This window comes from Nomascus leucogenys, chromosome 5, assembly GCF_006542625.1.
Source record: "Nomascus leucogenys isolate Asia chromosome 5, Asia_NLE_v1, whole genome shotgun sequence".
Lineage (NCBI taxonomy): Eukaryota > Metazoa > Chordata > Mammalia > Primates > Hylobatidae > Nomascus > Nomascus leucogenys.
Window position 1 is genome coordinate 19747339 of NC_044385.1, and position 19514 is coordinate 19766852.

At 50.0% G+C, this 19514-nt stretch overlaps 1 protein-coding gene across 2 annotated transcripts in view; it reads right to left on the reverse strand.

Annotated features, from left to right (window-relative positions):
• Nucleotides 1-19514, reverse strand: part of OBSCN (obscurin, cytoskeletal calmodulin and titin-interacting RhoGEF) — a 168049-nt gene that overhangs the window by 39330 nt on the left and 109205 nt on the right. For both annotated transcript variants that reach the window (XM_030812735.1, XM_030812734.1), the window contains 16 exons: nucleotides 18143-19013; nucleotides 16751-17029; nucleotides 7468-7546; nucleotides 7080-7204; nucleotides 6623-6820; nucleotides 5860-5892; nucleotides 5491-5589; nucleotides 5106-5324; nucleotides 4556-4616; nucleotides 4137-4207; nucleotides 3281-3403; nucleotides 3024-3163; nucleotides 2264-2464; nucleotides 2046-2128; nucleotides 1392-1565; nucleotides 311-467 (listed from right to left, as the gene is read on the reverse strand). In XM_030812735.1, the coding sequence (XP_030668595.1) occupies nucleotides 311-467; nucleotides 1392-1565; nucleotides 2046-2128; nucleotides 2264-2464; nucleotides 3024-3163; nucleotides 3281-3403; nucleotides 4137-4207; nucleotides 4556-4616; nucleotides 5106-5324; nucleotides 5491-5589; nucleotides 5860-5892; nucleotides 6623-6820; nucleotides 7080-7204; nucleotides 7468-7546; nucleotides 16751-17029; nucleotides 18143-19013 (2913 nt within the window). The remainder of the gene's footprint in view (nucleotides 1-310; nucleotides 468-1391; nucleotides 1566-2045; nucleotides 2129-2263; nucleotides 2465-3023; nucleotides 3164-3280; nucleotides 3404-4136; nucleotides 4208-4555; nucleotides 4617-5105; nucleotides 5325-5490; nucleotides 5590-5859; nucleotides 5893-6622; nucleotides 6821-7079; nucleotides 7205-7467; nucleotides 7547-16750; nucleotides 17030-18142; nucleotides 19014-19514) is intronic.

The window sequence follows — 19514 nt, forward strand, 5'->3', positions numbered from 1 at the left end:
CACACAGCCTGCACCCCAGGTGACAGCTGTCATCACCTCCTGACAGGTGACAAGCACAGGACTTGGGCTGCTGAAGTGGCCTTCCCAGAAGCACAGGGCTGCAAAAGCAGCTCCACCCGCATTTCTGAACTGAGGCCCAAGGGGGCTGCAGGGAGGCTGTGGGCAGTGGCGAGGTCAGGGAAGATGAGCACAGGCTCTGATGTGGGCAGGCCAGGATGAACCTTGGAGGATGCCTGGGCTCAGTGAGCCTTCAGAGGGAGCCAAGGGCAGGCACTGAGGTTCAGGAGCCCATGAGTTCAGGCATGGGCACCTTGTAGAACTCCTGGACGGCCGTGCTGACAACCACCGACTCAGCCTGCACACGCCCCACCAGGAACTCCAGGTACTGCTCAAAGGCCGCCTGGTTCTTGATGAAGCACATGGCCACGTCGTCGTCCGTGTCGCACTGCTGCAGCTCTTGCAGGAAGCTGCCGTGAAGGGGGATGGCATCAGGACTCAGCCTGCGCCCCATAGCCTGGCCCTGAGCCCCCACCTCTGGGAGGAAGCTGGCCCCTGCACAAGGGCTGGGGCCCTGTGGCTCCTGGGGTCTGTGAGAGTGTGCGTGCAGACATGTGTGGGCATGCAAAGAAGTGCTTGTGTGCCGTGTACGAAAGCTCACATGAATATTACATGTGTACATGTATGTGGGCATGCACATTTGTGGAAGCATGTAAATGTGTATGAGCACACATGTGGCTGCATACACAGGCAGGTGGTGGGGGAAGGAGGTGTTGTATGCTATATGCATGTGTGCATGTATTAAATTGTGCAGATGAAAGGGTGTGCATGTACATGCTGGGTGTGCACATGTGTGCAGAAGTGCATATGCATAGATGTGCAGAAATAGTGTGGGGACATGTACATATGTGTGTCCATGTGTATAACATGTATACAGGCATATATGTATGTGCACATGTCTATAGGTATGTACTGTGTGCACATAGGTGATGTGCACGTGTATGTGGGTGTATGTGTGTACTGTGTGCATGTGTGTGCATTTACAGATGGGCACATGTGCCATGCACATGGGTGTATGCTGTTAAAGGCTGCACCTGTACACGTGTTCATGTGTGCACACGTGTGAGGGTGTGAGGGTGTGCATGCACTTGGGTCTGCACACATGCCAATTAGCAGTTGGTGCACTGCAGACCTTTCCATGAGTAAGCCAGGTACACACATCTGGGTTTCTGAGGGGAGGGGTGCTGAGGGATAAATCAAGTCAGCACAGGTTCTCTCCTCCCTTGGCTCCAACCCACCTGCAGGAGGCCTGGCCCTACAGCGCGTCCATGCATGGGTGTGTGTGTGTGTGTGTGTGTGTGTGTGTGTGTGTGTATGTGGCCCCACCCACCCACCTGCTGTGGAAGTGGCCGATGTCCCGCACATTACGGAAGATGACTGTCTTCTGGCCGGCCACAGCTGCGGGCACGTGGGGGCAGCGCTCCAGGTGCTGCAGGTGGTGGCTCTGCAGGAACTGCAGCTCCTCCACGAAGGCCTGCTCAGAACTCAGCAGCTCCTGGATCACAGAGCTGGGCACGAGGGGGCCACCGTAAGGGACCACGGAGCTCCTGCTTCCCGTGCAGGGACTGCAGGCCACGAGGCCCCTGCTCCCTCAGCTGCTAGATGGGAGTGCCTCCTGCCACGCAGCCTGTTGCCTGCTCGCAGGAAGCGGGAGAGCAGGTGGAGAGAGGCTCCCTCTCGGACAAGGCTGGCCCCAACACCAGGAAGCCACCCAGATGGGTCCTGCCAGCACGAGGCTAGGAGGGCAGCTGCGGGAACCCAGGCAGCTCTGGGCCTGCTCTGCTGTCCTTGGCCCCCACCTGTCCCTGAGAGGCTCACACAGGAGCGCTGTTTCAGAGGCCCCTGCAGAGGAATCAGCATGGCCATGACCCCAAGACCTCCAGGCTTAGGGCCTGGACCCAGAGCCAGGGCAAGCGGCCAGCTTCTTTGGGGGACTGTCCAGCTGGTAGGATGCTAGTGCCACCACCTCCAGCCCGGCAGCCACTCACCTCAGCCTTGACTTGTATTCATCTTCAGACACAGCCTCCCCAGGGAACTCAGGGGCCTCAGCGGCCCCCCACTCAGGTGACAGCTGGTGAGGGACAGGAATTTTCGGTCAGGGTGCTGAGCTCTGGCCCTGCCCCGCGGGGATCAGGCTCTTGACCCTCAAATTGGGACGACCCTCCTAGGGGCCTCCGGGACCCCTCCTGCCTGGCCATTCAGATACCTTGAGCCTCCTGTCCAGGTAGGCTGGTGACACCCAGCCCTGCCGTGAGGGGCTGGACTTGGTGGGCTTGGTGCGGACAAGCCAGCGCAGTGGGTGAGCTGCATCCAGGACCTCCACGTACTGGCCTTCCCGCAGCGCAATGGCATCCTGCTCAGCCCCTAGGGGCAGGTGGTCGGCGGTGACCACGTAGATGTCAAAGATCTGAGAGAGGGGTGGGGGTGCTGAAGTGGTGAGACCCAGGAGGTGCCAGCCAGGCCTGCCGAGATCCCAAGCCACAGGGCAGGGATCCCCAGAGTCAGCGTGCACACGCTCAGTTCCCCCTCCATGCAGAACAGCGGGAATGTGGGAGACCTCCCCTGCCCCACCCCCAACCTTAGAGGTCACCACAGTCCCAGGGTCTCCAGGCCTGGACTGCCTACACTCAGTTACTTGTTTACCTTCTCCTTATCTCCACACCCACCCCAAGCCCTAAGAGGGTGCCTGGTACACTGAGGCCTGAGGCACATTCTCCAATGAAGGAATGAAGGAGTGAATGAATGAACGAAACATGGCTCTCCCAGAAGGCAAGTCTCTGCAGGGCCCCGTGTGGAGAAGACCCTGTTCTCACCAGTTCCTGCCTCCTATGCATCTTGGTGGGGGTCCCACCTCCCTAGAGTCCCACGGGGGTCCTGCCTCCTGAGCCCCTCTCCACCCTGCATCTTCTCTTCAGGAAGGTCAGGGCCTCTCCCTGCCCTGCTCCCAGAGGGTTCCAGCCGCCCACCTCGCCTCGGGCATCGCCGTCCTCTGACTCTGAGGAAGACTCCTGGATGCTGGAGGATGGCCGTGATCGGCCATGGCGGGGGGAGGCAGATGGCGTCTTGGAGTCCTCATCGCTGTCACCTCCAGGCACCTGCAGCTTGGCTGGGGGTGCAAGGATCATGACACCCTGGCCTGCCTCTGGCTCTCCAGGGCTCAGGGGAAGGACAAACACCCCAGACACACCCCAGGGACCCTGGCACACGGGCCGCTGCCCCTCACCCTGCGTGATCTTGGCCGATACCATCTCGGTGATCTGGGAGGTCAGTTTCTGCAGGAACTCCTCTGTGCCCACCTCAGCAAGGGACAGGTGGCCGAGGGCCTCCCTGGCAGCCAGAGGCTCTCCTGTGGATACAAACGCTCTGCTCAGGCGGCTGCATGCCCCTCGGATGTATATCAGGCACCCCATGCTGTAGGCCCGTCTTGGGCCCTGGGAGCCGATGGTGAACAAAGAGCCAAGGCCTCCCCCACATGGTGCTGATGGCCAGCAGGGAGATGATGAGACTCAGTGGCCAGCAGGGCGGGAGGCCAGTGGGAACTGGCCAGGATGAGGAGTCACTCTGGCTCATGAGCGTCAAGCCCAGGCGTGATCAAGGGGCTGAGAATGTCCAGAGACAGAGGGCACAGCAGGGGCCACCAGTGGACAGTGGACGAGGGGCACTGGGGACAGAGTCGGCAGAGGCCAGACCTGGGCATCAGGCTGCAGGAGGAGCCATGGGTCCAAAGCAGGGCTGTGCTGCCTCTGTTCTCAGTGCCCAGCACCTAGGAGTTCTACCCAGACTCAGGTATCTACACAGCCCGCTGGATGTGAGCTCTGTGCCTAGGGCTGGCCCAGGGACCCCACAGGCTCCCGGATCCATGGGGATCAGACATGGTTCTGACACTAACCAAGCCTCAAGTCCAGGCCTAAGAGAACATGGGTTGGTCCTGGCTGTGTGAGCAGGTGTCCCAGGGCTGTGCTGCTCAGGAGGGGCCTCTGAGGCCTGGAGCTACCCCCAGGCAGCCTCCTCCCTGCCCCCCAGTATCAGGGGATCAGCCACCCTGGCCCCTCACAGGCATGCACCCACCCTGACTGTACCTTTCCTCTGCCCACCAAGGTCAGCAAAACTCGCAGTTTCCAACCCCTGTGCTGAGACGGCTTGTGTGGTCCTAAACAGGTGAAGGGGGTGTCCTGAGAGGCCTGGGCTGGACCCCACCACCCTCTGTCCTTACGCAGAAGCTCCTGACAAAAAGAGGGTCTGGGGGCAACAAACCAAGATACCAGAGAAAGGGCCTCCATACCAGAGAGGCCCAACAGAAGCCCTCGCTTTACAATGGGGAAACTGAGATGCAGAAAAGGAAGAGAGCTGGCCCAAACCACATGGCCTGCATGGGGCAGAGCCAGGACATGCTCCAGGATAGGTGCTCTCCCCAGGGGCAGTGCTGTCCCGTCCCCCACTCCTAAAGCGTCCTCCCTGGCCCTGACCGGACTGGCCTCCAGGGGCAACCCTCACTCACCCCTGCAGGAAAGTGGAAATCAGCGCTTCCTTCACTTTCTCCTGCTCCTCCACCTTAGGCACTGTCAGGAGGACCCAGCAAGCCCTCAGGACAGTGCTCCCAACCCCGGCACATCTGATTCCAGATCTGGACTGGGTCCCTCCGAAGCCCTGAGCAGGGGCTGTGCCCAAGCTCACCTCCCCATCCCATTCTTGGCCCGTGGTCACCCCGACAGTGATGGGAGGAGAACAGGGGTTCTCCCGTCCTCAGAGGGGCTGAGCAAGGCCCAGGATGCAGGGGGCTTCAGGAAATGTCCCTGGAGCCAGCAGTGCAGAACCCACGGGGCCTGGGCCCAGAGGGGACTCTGAGGCTCAAAACCACCAGCACCACCAGGGCCTGACCCATTTTGGGGTCTCCCTGGTGCTGTCAGAGAATGAGAAGAGGAAGGAGGGGGTCCCATAGGGTCCCAGCCCAGATGGTGTTGATGGGCAGTGTGCCCCAAGGAGACCCCAAAGCCACCCAGGGCCCACCCCCCATGCCCCAGCCCCCCATCCCCCCACCCCCCACTCACGGCCCGAGACATGCAGGCTGGCGGAGCAGAGGGCCTGGCCGGCAGCATTGCTGGCGATGCATGTGTAGGTGCCCTGGTGCTGCCGGCCCACGTCCAGCAGGACCAGGCTGTGCTGCTGCGCAGAGCTGGCCACGGTGTAGCCCGGCGTTTCAGGGCCAATCCACAGCACGCCCATCTCAGCCTCCTCCCTGAGCCAGTGCACGGTGGGCGCCGGGCGTCCTAGGGGCAGGCAGGAGGTGGTGGGTGCACCGCACCAGGAGCGGGGTCTCTGGAGGTGAAGCCCTGCCACAGGCCCTCCCTTGGGATGATATGAGTGGGGAGGGGGCACCTCTGTCCCATCCCCCAGGGGTGATCTTTCCATAGCTGGGGGCAGGAAACGCCTTACCTTCTACCTTCACGGAGAAGGTGATGCTGGAGCCTTTCTTCACTTTCTTGGGGGTGAACCTCTCCAGCATTCGGGGCGGCACCAGCTGCTCATGCACATCTAGGGGACACAGGCTGGCTGGCAGAGACCTCAGCACAGCCCCCACCGCCTGCCTCCTGGCCCCGGACAATGTCTGCAGGCCCCCAGGTGGCTCTCCACAGCCAGCACCTGGACAGCACCACGCTGCCCCCTCAGCCAGGCTGTCTCCTTGCTGCACCCTCCCTGAGCCAGCCCATGGCCACCCACACCTCCACTGCAGCCAGCCCTAGGCTCAGGCCCTCAGCACCCATGGCCACCTGGCTTCTCCCTGCCCGTCTGGGGCTGCCTCACCTGATGCAGGCTTCTCTTCTGGCTCATCGGGGCCTGAAAGAGGCACTAGAGTCAGACACCCAGCACACACAGGCCCCCGCCGTGGCTCCTACCCGGCGCTGTGCGGGTGCCCGGCAGTTCTACCCCCTACAGTGAGGGAACCCAAGGACAGCGCTGCTCCCCAAGCAAACGCCCTAACCCCTGCCTGAAACCTGGGCCATGGAGCCCTGGAACTCACACACTCGGGTGACAGAGGCAACAGGCTGCATAGACCAGACCCGATGCCCCACCACCCACCCTCGCCCTGCCACAGACTCTGTGGCCCCACACTGGAATCAGCACACAACCAAATAATGCTGCCCAGAGCAGCAGAGGACTCACACCTGGGGACGCTGGGGAAAGCCGCAGCAGTGGCAGGACGGGTTTGGGTGAAACTTGGAATGAACTCTCAGTGATCAGAACTTTTTGAACAATAAGGAAGTAGGGTCCTCTAGTCCCAAGCTACCACCGGCTCTGGCTGTGTGTGGATCTACCTAGAGCCGCAGTGTTTACCCACTTTCCTGGGTCAACTTCAACCTCCAGCCTGCCCATCAGTCAGGACAGAGGGCTGCACAACCACTCCCTGAAGGGCCAACTTCTGGCCGCCTGTGCCGCTGTGTACCAAGGGGCAATGACCAAAGACCCTCGCTGAGGGCCTGATATGGCAGGGTGTGCAGGGGATGTCAGCCGTGGCCAGGATGCTGCCCAGGGCCCAAGTCTCTGCCCAGCCCCTCGGAGTACCCACCTCGAACCAGCAGCCGGGCAGACGAGTAGGCAGCACCCATGGCATTGCTGATGTAGGCTGCATACTGGCCAGAGTCCTCCTGGGTGACTGAGATGATCTCCAGGGTGTGCAGGGTCTTTTTGTCAGTCATGCGGATGTGGGCAGATGCAGTCAGGGGCTGGCCATCTTTGAACCAGTATAATCTGGGAGCAGGGTAGCCTGGGCCACGGGAGGGGGAGTGGTCAGCCTGGGCTACCACCCATGGGCACTGTGCCCTCCACATGGGAGACAGATGAAGGCCTGGAGAGAGGGTCCCCACACCACCAGTGACAGAGTGCCGGCCTCCTGCACCCAGGCAGCAGGGATGAGTGACTGCCTGACCCCGCTGCTGGGGTCTCCTTTCAATTGTGGCTGATGGGGTATGGCTCCTTGGCTTCCATCCTGCCATGGCCATGTCCCTACTCCCTCTCCTTCTCACCTTTCACCTTGAGCTGGAACTTGGCCAGGCGTGTGCCAGGGGCCACCTGGAGGTCTCTCAGCTCCTCCACCACCTGGGGCAGCTGGCCCTCGTCAGTGGTGGACTCTGTTCCCTCCTGCTCCCGGCTGGCAGGAGAACAGAAAAGGGGTCAGCCATAAAGCAGGGCAGCGAGGGGAGCAGGGCGGGAGGGGTGCTGAGGGGCTTGAGCATGGATGACGTTGGAAGCCCCAGTTTGCTGACTTAGTGGACAGAGACCGCCAGGGCTTGGAGGAAGACTCCAGGATTGGATGCTGTCAGACCAAGCCCTGCCCTCACCCAGCGGCATCACTCCCCGAGAGGCCCTGTGACGTCAGTCCGTGGGGCACAGCCCACCTCTGGCAGCCCCTACCTGGACAGGTAGCCTTGGGCACTGAAGTAGGATGAGGTCTCTGTGGCATCCGCTGCAGTGTCATAGTCTGTGCTTGTCACTGGGGAAGGAAAAGGGGAGCTGAAGCAAGGTCTGCCATCCCGTCTGCCCCAGCGTAAGCTCCTGCACCAGGATGGCCTCGGCCCGCAGAGATCCTGACTACAGAGCCTTGCCTGGGAGCCACTTAGACTTGGGAGCTAGGAAGTCACAGGGGGAACAGCAACATTGTAGCCTCTCCACCCCAGGCTATTACCAGCCCCATTCTTCAAGGCCTATAACTAACTACAAGCCTCTTTGACACAACAAACTAATACCGAATGATCCAGAGGCCTCAGAAGAAACAGTGATAGTGGTAGAACCTTCTAGTTCCATCCTACTAGGGAATAATGGGATGAAAAGATACAGGCCTCAAAACCAGAAGCTAGGACTTGTGTTTCTAGTCAAGATGGAGTGACTGAGGCTGGACTTAACCCTCTCTTACGGACTAAATGTTGAGATGCCCCCCAAAGACCATATGCTGAAATATTAACCCCCTATGGATGAAGAGGTGGGCCCTTGGGAGGTGATTAGGTGATGAGGGTGGAACTTCCATGGGACCCCAGAGAGCTCCCTCATCCTCTTTCTATCATGTCCTTGCATGATGTATTTTTTCTTCTGTAACAATTTTTTTTTTTTTTTTTTTTGAGATGGAGTCTCGCTCTGTCGCCCAGGCTGGAGTGCAGTGGCACGATCTTGGCTCACTGCAAGCTCTGCCTCCTGGGTTCACGCCTTTCTCCTGCCTCAGCCTCCCAAGTAGCTGGGACTACAGGTGCCTGCCACCATGCCCGGCTAATTTTTTTGTATATTTAGTAGAGACGGGGTTTCACCATGTTAGCCAGGATGGTCTTGATCTCCTGACCTCGCCTTGGCCTCCCAAAGTGCTGGAATTACAGGTGTGAGCCACTGCACCTGGCCTCTTCTGTAATAAATTTGTAATCTTCTTCTCTACCTGCTATTAATCCTATCCATTGGATGTTTTTATCTCTGGAAGTTCTACTTGGGTTTTTAAAATATATTCTGTCTCAACATCACTAATCATCAGGGAAATGCAAATCAAAACCACAACGTGATACCACCTAACTTCTGCGAGGATGGTCATAATAAAAAAATTAAAAAACAGTAGATGTTGGTGTGGATGCAGTGATCAGGAAACACTTCTACACTGCTGGTGGGAATGTAAACTAGTACAGCCACTATTGTACAGTGTGGAGATTCTTTAAAGGACTAAAGGTAGAACTACCATTTGCTCCAGCAATCTCACTACTGGGTGTCTACCCAGAGGAAAATAAGTCATTATTTGAAAAAGACACTTGCATATGCATGTTTATAGCAGCACAATTCACAACTGCAAAATCATGGAACCAACCCCAAATGCCCATCAATCGAGTGGATAAACTATTGTATGTATATATGTGATGGAATACTACACAACCATAAAAAGGAATGGATTAACAGCATTTGCAGTGACCTGGATGAGATTGGAGATTATCATTCTAAGTAAGGTAACTCAGCAATGGAAAACTAAACATCATATGTTCTCACTGATATGTGGGAACTAAGTTATGAGGATGCAAAGGCATAAGAATGATACAATGGACTGGCCAGGCGCGGTGGCTCACGCTTGTAATCCCAGCACTTTGGGAGGCTGAGGTGGGTGGATCACAAGGTCAGGAGATCGAGACCATGGCAAAACCCCATCTCTACTAAAAATACAAAAAATTAGCCTGGCATGGTTGCGGGAGCCTGTAGTCCCAGCTACTCAGGAGGCTGAGGCAAGAGAATGGCGTGAACCCAGGAGGCAGAGCTTACAGTGAGACGAGATCACGCCACTGCACTCCAGCCTGGGCGACAGAGCGAGACTCTGTCTCAAAAAAAAAAGGAATGATACAATGGACTTTGGGGACTTGGGTGGAAGCGTGGGGGTGGGGGTGAGGGACTAAAAATATGGTGCAGTATATACGGTTCAGGTGATGGGTGCACAAAAATCTCACAAATCACCACTAAAGAACTTACTCATGTAACCAAATACCACCTGTACCCCAATAACTTATGGGAAAAAAAAGAACTGAAAAATAAATCTTGACAGATAAAAACATTAAATAAAATATATTCTAAGTCTCTACTTTTCTTTTTTTTTTTCTTTTTTTTGAGACAGAGTCTCACTCTGTCACCCAGGCTGGAGTGCAGTGGTGCAATCATAGCTCACTGCAGCCTCAACCTCCCAGGCTCAAGCGATCCTCTTGCCTTAGCTTCCCAAGTAGCTGGGACTACAGATGTACACCACCACGCCTGGCTAATTTTTTGTATTTTTTTGTAGAGACAGGGTCTCACTGTGTTGCCCCGGCTAGTCGTGAACTTCTAGGCTCAAGTGATCCTCCTGCCTAAGCCTCCCAAAATGCTGGGATTACAGTCATGAGCCAAAGTGCACCAGGCCAGGACAGCGATTTCTTAAACACAGGAATCAAAGATGAGCCCTATGGTTGCTCCAGTTTCCTGCCTTGAATTTGTAGGCTCAAGGAAGGGAAACTGAGGCAGGGCCCAGCAGACTCCTTGAGATGAGAAGATGGAGCTCAGAGTCCTAGGAGACTAAGGCAGCTAGAGTTCACAGACAAAGTATTGGAGAAAAGAAAGCTGTACAGAGAAAGGACCTGCCTCAAGGACTCAGCAGAATACTGATTAGTATCTGCATGTGAGGAAAGACCCACCTGAAAGGATTGGGGGAAACAGTACCAGGAATAGCTCCTGGTTCCACCAGTCAGACTAGAAAAATTCCTAACTCAAAGGGCATTGAGTAGAGCACTCAGGAAAGTTCTTGCCTCAGTAGTGGGAAATAATTAGCCCTAGACTGAGCACTTCTCTGGAGCCACCAAAGAAATCATAAAAGCTAGGCCCCAAAGAATAAAATCGCATCCAAGTATCTTCACTGTAACCCAGAACAAAGCTCAAGAAGATATGCAGAAATACAAAATATCCTAATAGGGTAAAGTTTACAATGTCAGGCACTCAATCAAAATCACCAGACATACCAAGAGACAGGAAAAGATGACCCATAAAATAGAAAATTATCAACTGAAACCAACTCAGAACTGATGCAGATGTTAGAACTGGTAGAGGAGATATGAAAACAGGTATTGGAATTGTATTCTCTGCATTCAAAACGTTAAGTAGAGATGTAGAATATATTTTAAAAGACTCAAGTAGAACTTACAGAGACAAATAATAAAATGAATGAGATTCATAGGATGGATATTATAGAAGAAAAGATAGTGGACATAAAGGCATGAATAAAAACCATGCAAAATGAAAGATACAGCAATTTTTAAAAGTGAAAAGAGTATTAGTGAACTGTACACACTCCATGTGACTTAATATATAGGTAACTGAAGAAAAGAATATTTGAAGCAATAATAATAATAATATGGCTTAATATACGTGTAATTGAAGAAAATAATATTTGAAGCAATAATGGTCACAGAAATTCCAAACTTAATGAAATGAAAACTCTAAACCCACAGTTCTAAGAGGGTTAACAAAGTCCAACCTCAACAAACATGAAGAAAAGTACACCAAAGAAAATCATAATCAAATTCCTCATAACCAGTTATTTTTTTAAATCTTTAAAAATACCTAGAGAATTTTTGTGAAGAAAGTGATAAGCTGATCCTAAAATTCATATGAAAATGCAAGGCACCCAGAACAGGCAAAACAATCTTGAAAAAGAAGGAAGTTGGAGGACTTACCCTCCCAATTCCAAAACCCACTACAGAGCTACTGTAATCAGGACAGTGTGGTGCTGGCATAATGAAAGACATTTAGATCAATGAAACAGAATTTAGAGTCCATAAATAAACCCATACATTTAGAGAAAATCAAATTTTGACAAGAATTCCAAGACAATTCAATGGAGAAATAGTCTTTTCAACAAATGGTGCTGAGACAACTGGGTATCCACATTAAAAGAACAAACTTGGGCCCTTAATTCATATCATATACAAAAAAAAAAAAAAAACCAGAAAAACCTCAAAATGGACCAAAGACTTAAATACATGAGTTACTATAGGCATAGGTGTAACTCTTTATAACCCTGGAATAGGCAATAGTTTCTTAGAAATGACAGCTAAAGCCCAAGCAACCAAAGAACAGGTAGATAAATTGTACTTTATTAAAATTGAAAACCTTTGTTGAGGCAGGAGGATCACTTGAGGCCAGGAGTTTGAGGTTACAGTGAGCTATGATTATACTGCTGTCCTCCAGCCTGGGCAACATAGCAAGACCCTGCCTCTAAAAAAAAAAATTAAAAAATTAGCTGGGCATAATGGCACACACTTATGGTCCTAGCTACTTGGGAGGGTGAGGCAGGGGGATCACTTGAGCCCAGAGGTTCAAGACTGCAGTGAGCTAGGATCATGCCATTGCACTCTAGCCTGGGCAACAGAGTAAGACCTTATCTCAAAAAAAATTTAACACTTTTGTACCTCAAAGAACACTCTCAAGAAAGTAAAAAGACACCCACAGAATGAGAACATATTTGAAAATCTTTTATCTGATAAGACTCTAGTATCAAGAATATATGAAGAACTCTTACAACTCAAAAATGAAAGACAAATTACCCAATTTTAAAATGTCCAAAGGATTTGAATAGACATTTCTCCAAAGATATACAAATGACCAACCATCACATGAAAAGTTGTTCAATATTGTTAGTCACTAGGGCAATGCAAATCAAAACTACAATGAGATACCACTTCATATCCATTAGGATGGCTATAATCAAAAAGATGAACAATAACAAGTCCTGGCAAGGATGTGGAGATATTGAAACCCTTGTACGTTGCTGATGGGAACGTAAAATGATGTAGCTACTGTGGAAAAGCTTGGTAGTCCCTCTAGGAGTTCAATCAAGTTGCCACATGACCAAGGAATTCCACTCCTAGGTGTATATACATGACAGAATTAAAAACATGCTCACACAAACACTCATATACAAATGTTCACTGCAGCATTGTTCATAACAGCCAAAACAACAATGGATAAGTGCCACCCAATAAATGCATAAATACTCCACATACCATGGAATATTTTTCAGCCATAAAAATGTGTACGATAATGATATATGCCACTACATGGATGGACCTTGTAAACAGTATGCTCAGTGAAAGAAGGCAGACAGAAATGGACATGTATTGTAGGATTCTATTTATAGGAAATGTCCAGAATAGGTTATCCCATAGAGACAGAAAGTAGATTAGTTATTTCCAGGGGCTGGGGGAATGGGAGAATGGGGAGTAACTGCTAATGGTTTCTTTTCAGGCACGATGAAAATGTTCCAGAATTAGATATTCCAGAACATATTATTAGACAGAAGTGATGGTTGCACAGACCTTGTGAATATACTAAAACCCACTAAATTGAACATTGGTAAATGATGAATTTTATGGTGTGCAAATATGTAAAAAGTTTTAAATCCTTATACAAAGACAAATTATGTACAGAAAATCAATGATAAGAATGACATCCTAATTCTTACTGGAAACAATGCAAGCTAGAAGACAGTGGAGCAACATCTTTAAAATGTGGAAAGAAAAAAACTGTCCTAGGAAAAACATCTTTCAAAAACAAAAGTGAAGTAGAGACATTTTCTGACACACAAAATCTGAAGGAATTCCAGCATACCCACACTATAAGAAATATTAAAAGATGTCCTCAGGCAGAAGGAAAATGGTATCAGATGGAAATCTAGATCTACACAATGGAATGAAGCACTCAGAAATGGAATGATATGGATAAATATATAAGTTCTTATTTAGGATCATTGACTTTTCTTTAATAGTTCCTTTTCCTTTTTATTTTGAAATAATTGTAAATTCACACGCAGTTCTAAGAAGTGATATAGAGATCCCATTTATTCTTCATCCACCTTCCTGCAATGTCAACATCTCACCAACTATAGTGCAATATCACAACTAGAAGACTGACATTGATGCAATCCATTGATTTTGTTGAGATTTCAAAAGTTTTACAAGAACACAATTGAGTGTATGTTTATATATTTAATTTTATGTAGTAAGACGCAATTTTATCACAGTTATTATATGTCAATAGTTCCTTTTTATGGCTGAGTAGCATTCCATAGAATAGTTGTACATAGGTGGTTTGTTTAACCATTTACCCATTGAAGGACATTTCGGGTGTTACCAGCCCTTGGCTCTGTTAGGAATAAAGGTGCTATGAACATTTGGGTGCAGGTTTGAGTTTGAATGCAATTTTTTCATTTCTCTGGTATAAATGCCAAAAAAAAAAGAAATTGTTGGGTTATATGGTAAGCACATGGTTAGTTTTGTAAGAAGCTGCCACAGTTTTCAGAGTGGCTGGCCCATTTTACTTTCCCACCAGCAATATACGAGTGACCCAGTTTCTCTATATCCTCACTTGCATTTGGTGCTATCCCCATTTTTAATTTTAGCCACTCTGGTAGTTATGCAGTGATATCTCATTGGGGTTTTAACTTGAATATCTCTAATGGCTAATGATGTTGAACATCTTTCATATGCTTATTTACCTTCTGCATATCCTCTCCCATGAAATGACTGGATAGTCTTTTGCCCATGTTACAACTGGATTTTTAAAATTCTTTACTGCTTAATTTTGAGCATTCTTTATATTTATTTAGATAAAAGTCCCTTACAAGATACATAATTTGTGAACATGTTCTTCCAATCTGTAACATTTCATCCTCTACGCAGGGTTTTTCTCAGAGCAAAAGTTTTCAATTTTGGTGAGATCCAGTTTACCAATTTTTCCTTTTATGGATGGTGCTTTAAGTGTCAAGTCTAAGAAGTCTTTTCGTAGCCTAAGATCCTAAAGATTCTCTGCCATTTTTTTCCCTAAAAGTTTTATATTTAAGGATGCAATTGATTTTGAGTCAATTTTCATATAAGGTGTGAGGTTTCGGTTAAGGGTCATTTTTTGCCTATGCATGTCCAAATTTCTCCAGCACCAAATTTGTTGAAATTCTATCCTTCCTCCATTTAACTGCTTTTGCACTTTTGTCAAAAATCACTTGGACATATTTGTATGAGTCTAAATCTGTATTCTCCATTTTGTCCCACTGATTTATGTGTCAATCCCTCTACAAATTCCACACTGTCTTTAATACTTTAGCTAAATAGTAAATCTTAATATTAAGTAGAACAGTTCTTCCCATTTTATTCTTGTTTTACAAAATGGTTTTTAGCTATTTTAAGTTCTGTGCCTTCCCATATACATTTTAGAACAAGCTCATCTATGTATATAAAAAAATCTTGTTGGGATTTTTATAGGAACTGCATTAAACCTACATATCAATTTGGCATCTTAGTTATGTTCAGTTCCAATCCATGAACATGATGTCTCTCCGCTTGTTTAGGTCCTTTCTGTTGTCTTTCATCAGCATTTTGTAATTTTCAGGATACAGATCCAGTAGATGTTTTCTTGTATTTATACCTAAGTTAAAACATTTTTTTATTTGAAGCTATTATAAATATCATGTGTTTTTAATTTTGGTTTCCACATGTTCATTTTATCTATATACAAATACAACTGATTTTTGCATGTCAATCTTGTATCCTGTGATCTTGTTGAAACCATTTATTAGTTCTATCTTAGGGCCATCCCATGGCTGCACATCCAGCCCCAAAGCACCTCCAAAACTGTCTGCCTGGCCTGTGGCATCAGGCTCAACATGGAAGGGGATGGCAGGAGAGAGAAAAGAAATATTCCTTTAGCATCTCACGGCCTGTACCAGCCAGAGGCTGGAGGACTCAGTGAGACTTTACCAGGCTGAAAGATACAGCACCCTTCTCCTGTCCCAACAACTGCCTTGCATACCAGCTAACAATTTGTGCTTAACTATGTACATAGCCAGCCTGTTCTACTAAATGTTTTACATGAATCAACTCACTTAACTCTCATAGCTATACCACAAGACAGTTTCCATGATCTCCATTTTCCAGATGAGGAGGCTGAGGCATTGAGTGATAAAGTCACTTCTGCCAGATCACATAGCTGATAAGTGGCAGAGCCAGGATTTTACCCAACTCTGTGGCTCCAGAGTCTGTGCCTGAGCTGTTTTCACTCACAACACATCTGATGCCAACTGGATGTACAACACATCCATTCAATTCTGACATTAACCACCCAAAGTTAGCACAGATCCTAAACATTAACAGAATCAATCTCACAAGTATGTTCTCACTTTAGATGCCAGCTGTAAGTCCCAGATTTCCACCCATACTTTTGGCTGAATGGCTGTAAATTGGAGGTTCCTACAACCCTCTTCCTTGTGTTTGATAATTTGCAACAATGGCTCGCAGAACTCAGAAAAGTTTTTTACTTATTACTAATGGTTTACTATAAAGGATATAACTCAGGAATAGCCTCATGGAAAAGATACATAGGGCAAGGTGTGAGGGAGAGGAGCGGCACTTTGCACAACTATCCTGGCACCTCCATGTGTTCACCAACCCGAAAGCTACCCAAACATCTTAGTTTATGGGTTTGTATACAGGCTGTATCACACAGGCATGATAAATTACTTAATCTCCAGCATCCCCATCCTCCCGAGAGGATGGAGGTAGTGCTGAAAGTTTTGGGCTTCTAATAAAGGCTTAGTCTTTCTGGAAACCACCCCTCATCCTGAAGCTAACTGGGGGCCCACGAAGAGTCACCTTACTAGAAAAAAAGATGCTCCTATCACCCAGGAAATTCCAAGGGATTTAGAAGCTCTGTGTCAGGAACTGAGGACAAAGGTCAAATACATATTTCTCATAATGCCACAGTGCCACGAACAACTCACCATGCCCTTGAGCTTCTCCTGAGAGGCTTCTTGATTAAGCCATCTGACAGCCTTCAAAAGGGACCTCAAGGGAGTGGTTGGGGTATGCTGGACTCACCCTTCTTGACCCCCTCACCTTACTCCATGAAGTCCACTTCCAAATCTTCCTGAGCCTCTGTCCCAGCCAGGATGCCTCTCACAGAGATGAGATCCCTCAACCCCTTACCCCAAGGGGCTCCAGACTAGGGGCCTGTCTTGGCCCTAGCTCCCAGAGAGCTTTCCATCAGCCACAAGACACTGAGGCCCCAAATCCTGCCTGGCCTGAGATGAACGCTCTCTGAACCATCCTCAAGACCAACTCAGGAGCCCCTACACCACCCACCCTGGAGACACCAAACCAGATGCAGTACTCACAGTCCACACGGAGCTCAGCTTTGGTGGAGGAGACACCCATGCTGTTCTCGGCCAGGCAGCGGTAGACGCCCATGTCTGCTGGTACTACGGCTGTGATGATGAGCTGATGGCCACCCTGTTGGTCTTCATTAATCATGTAGTGGTCATCCTCCTCCAACAACTTCCCATCCTTGAACCAGCGCACACTGGGCATGGGCTGACCTGTCACCACGCAGTCAAAGCTCACAGGATACCCATCCTGCACTTCTTGGTTCTGCAACTCGGTCAGGAACACTGGGGCTGGGACAGATGGGTGAGTTAACCCCAGGGAACAATGATCACGTCTGGCTGCCACATACATGCAAGTTGCCACCAGATGAATGGTTTGACACATACAATGTACAGAACAATCATTCATATGGGAGCATTCACAGACCCTGACAGCTAAACAGAATGGTATCTTTGCCTGCTAAGCCTCTCTCTCTTCCTTGTTCTCTAAGAATTCTGTTTGCCAGCTTGGTTCCCAAGCTACTTTGAGGCAAAAGGGATAAAGGGCTGGAAACAGGGAGGAAAAGGGAGGTAAAGCAAAGATAAAGACTGTGTGGCCTGCAAGTCCACGAGGAGCAGGTGAGGGATTTGAAGCAAGGGAGAGGCTCAAAATTGGAGAGAAGTTTCAAGAAATAACGCTGTGGGTCATTCATCATACCTTCTTTAACATTCCTAGAGAGATACAAGTAAACAAGGAAATGGCTTTTTAATTACTCCTAGATGCTGGAATGGGAAATGGTATGCAGACTGGACCATGAGGAGTGCAGCATTTTATACAGGTTACAATTCAGAGTCTCATTTTTAAAAAATTCTAGAGAGTGAATACAAATGACCTTTGAACAACATGCATTTGAACTGCATGGGTCCACTTGCATGTGGATATTTTTCAACCAAACGTGGATCAAAAAATACAGCATCTGTGGGATGCAAAACCCTGTACAGGGAGGGCTGACTTTTCATATATATAGGTTCTGCAGGGCTGATTTGGGGACTTGAGTATGTGTGGATTTGGGTACACACGAGGGTTCTGAAATCCATCCTCTGTTATACCAAGGTACAACTGCATTCCCATTCTCATTTCACAGATGTGAAAGCTGAGGTACAGAGATGCTAAGCAGCTTCCACCAAAGCACACAGCTAGTAAGAGACAGGGTTGGAGTTCAAATTCAGCTCTATTTAACCTCAAAGTCAGGGCTTTTCACACCTCAGTGGGCTGCACCTGCGAAGAGCCCAATGGTGGGCACAGGTAACCCCTTGAGCTTGCAGCAGACTCTAGCCATGACTAGCCTGGATCCTTCTCCCCTGCCTCTCCCTGCCTCTGCACCCTGGCTCGTGACCCCAGACCGAGGCTGTGTGCAGACTCACCGGTGTCAGAAGTCAGTAGGCTGGGCAATGGCTCTGGAGGCACCATAGAGGTGGGGGTCTCTTTGCTGATGCGCATCTCTACCCTCCGAGGCCCCTGTTCCACCAGCTTGATCTCCACCCCGATGCCCAGTGTGGCAAACATCTCCTGGAAGCGAGTTACCGCCTGGCGGGCCTCAGTGAGCGCCTCAAAACGGATGCAGATGAAATGCTCATCTTCACGGTATGTCTGCCAGTCCGCGGGCTCCTCTGGCTCTGCAGGGCCCTCGTCTGCACTCAGGAAGAGCTCCTCGTCTGAAACTTCAGCTGGGCTTTTGGTGCGGAAGAGCCGGTGCAGCCGCCGGGCAGCTCGGCGGAAGGCATCATCCAGCTCACCCCCAGAGGAGCTCTCGGCCTCACTCTCTGTCCCACTGACCACCACACAGGCACTGTGGGCCACCTGGCCAAACTTGTTGCTCACCTGACAGGTGTAGCGGCCAGCATCAGCATGGCCCAGGCCAGTGATCAGCAGAGAGCAGGTGCCATCCCCAAGCTGGTCGATGTGATGGTGCCGTCCGTCGGTCAGCTCCACACCATCCTTCAGCCAGCGGGCTCGCACATCTGCCTTGCTGGCCACGACACACTCCAGTCGCAGGGCGTCCCCCACCTGTGCCTCGGTGTCCCCAAATGTGTGGGAGAACATGGGCCCTTCCTGCTGCTTCATCTCCTTCCGGACCTTGTAGCCCTTAAAGGCAGCCTGGATCTTCACAGCTGCCTTGTCCATTGAGGGATCACCCAGGTCTTTGGTGCTCAGGTCTCCCAGTGGTGGGTGCACAGCAGCCAGTGGCTCCTGTTGCTGCTGTGGCTTCACAGAGCGGGCTCCTGGGGCCCCAACCTGTGGGCACAGAGCCTGATGTCATGGTGAGACAGGGAATCTGAGGCCAGGAACAGGGCATGACAGGTGTGGAATGCATGGCAGGGGCAGCTCCAGGTCTTGCTCCAGTATGCCCTTTTTCCTCCTACCAATTGGACCCACACTAGCTTCAATTGACCTAGATGTCTGACAGCACCTTCCAAAAAGCAAGCCCACTTCCTGGAAATTGCTTTACACAGTCACTCAGACCAGGATGAACAGGGTTGTGAAGAACACCATAAAGAGACCAGTTCCAACTCTTCAGGCAAAAGTTTTAACGGTCAGATGTGTATATGAATGGATGGATGCAGGGTGGATGGAGAGATACATTGATGAATGGATGGTTGAATGGGAGAACAGGTGTATGGATGGATGGATGGATGAGTGAGTGAGTGGGTGGCTGGTGGATGAGATGGAAGGATTATGGACAGATGATGAATGGACAGAGGGCAGAATGGTGAATAGATGATAGATGGATGAGTA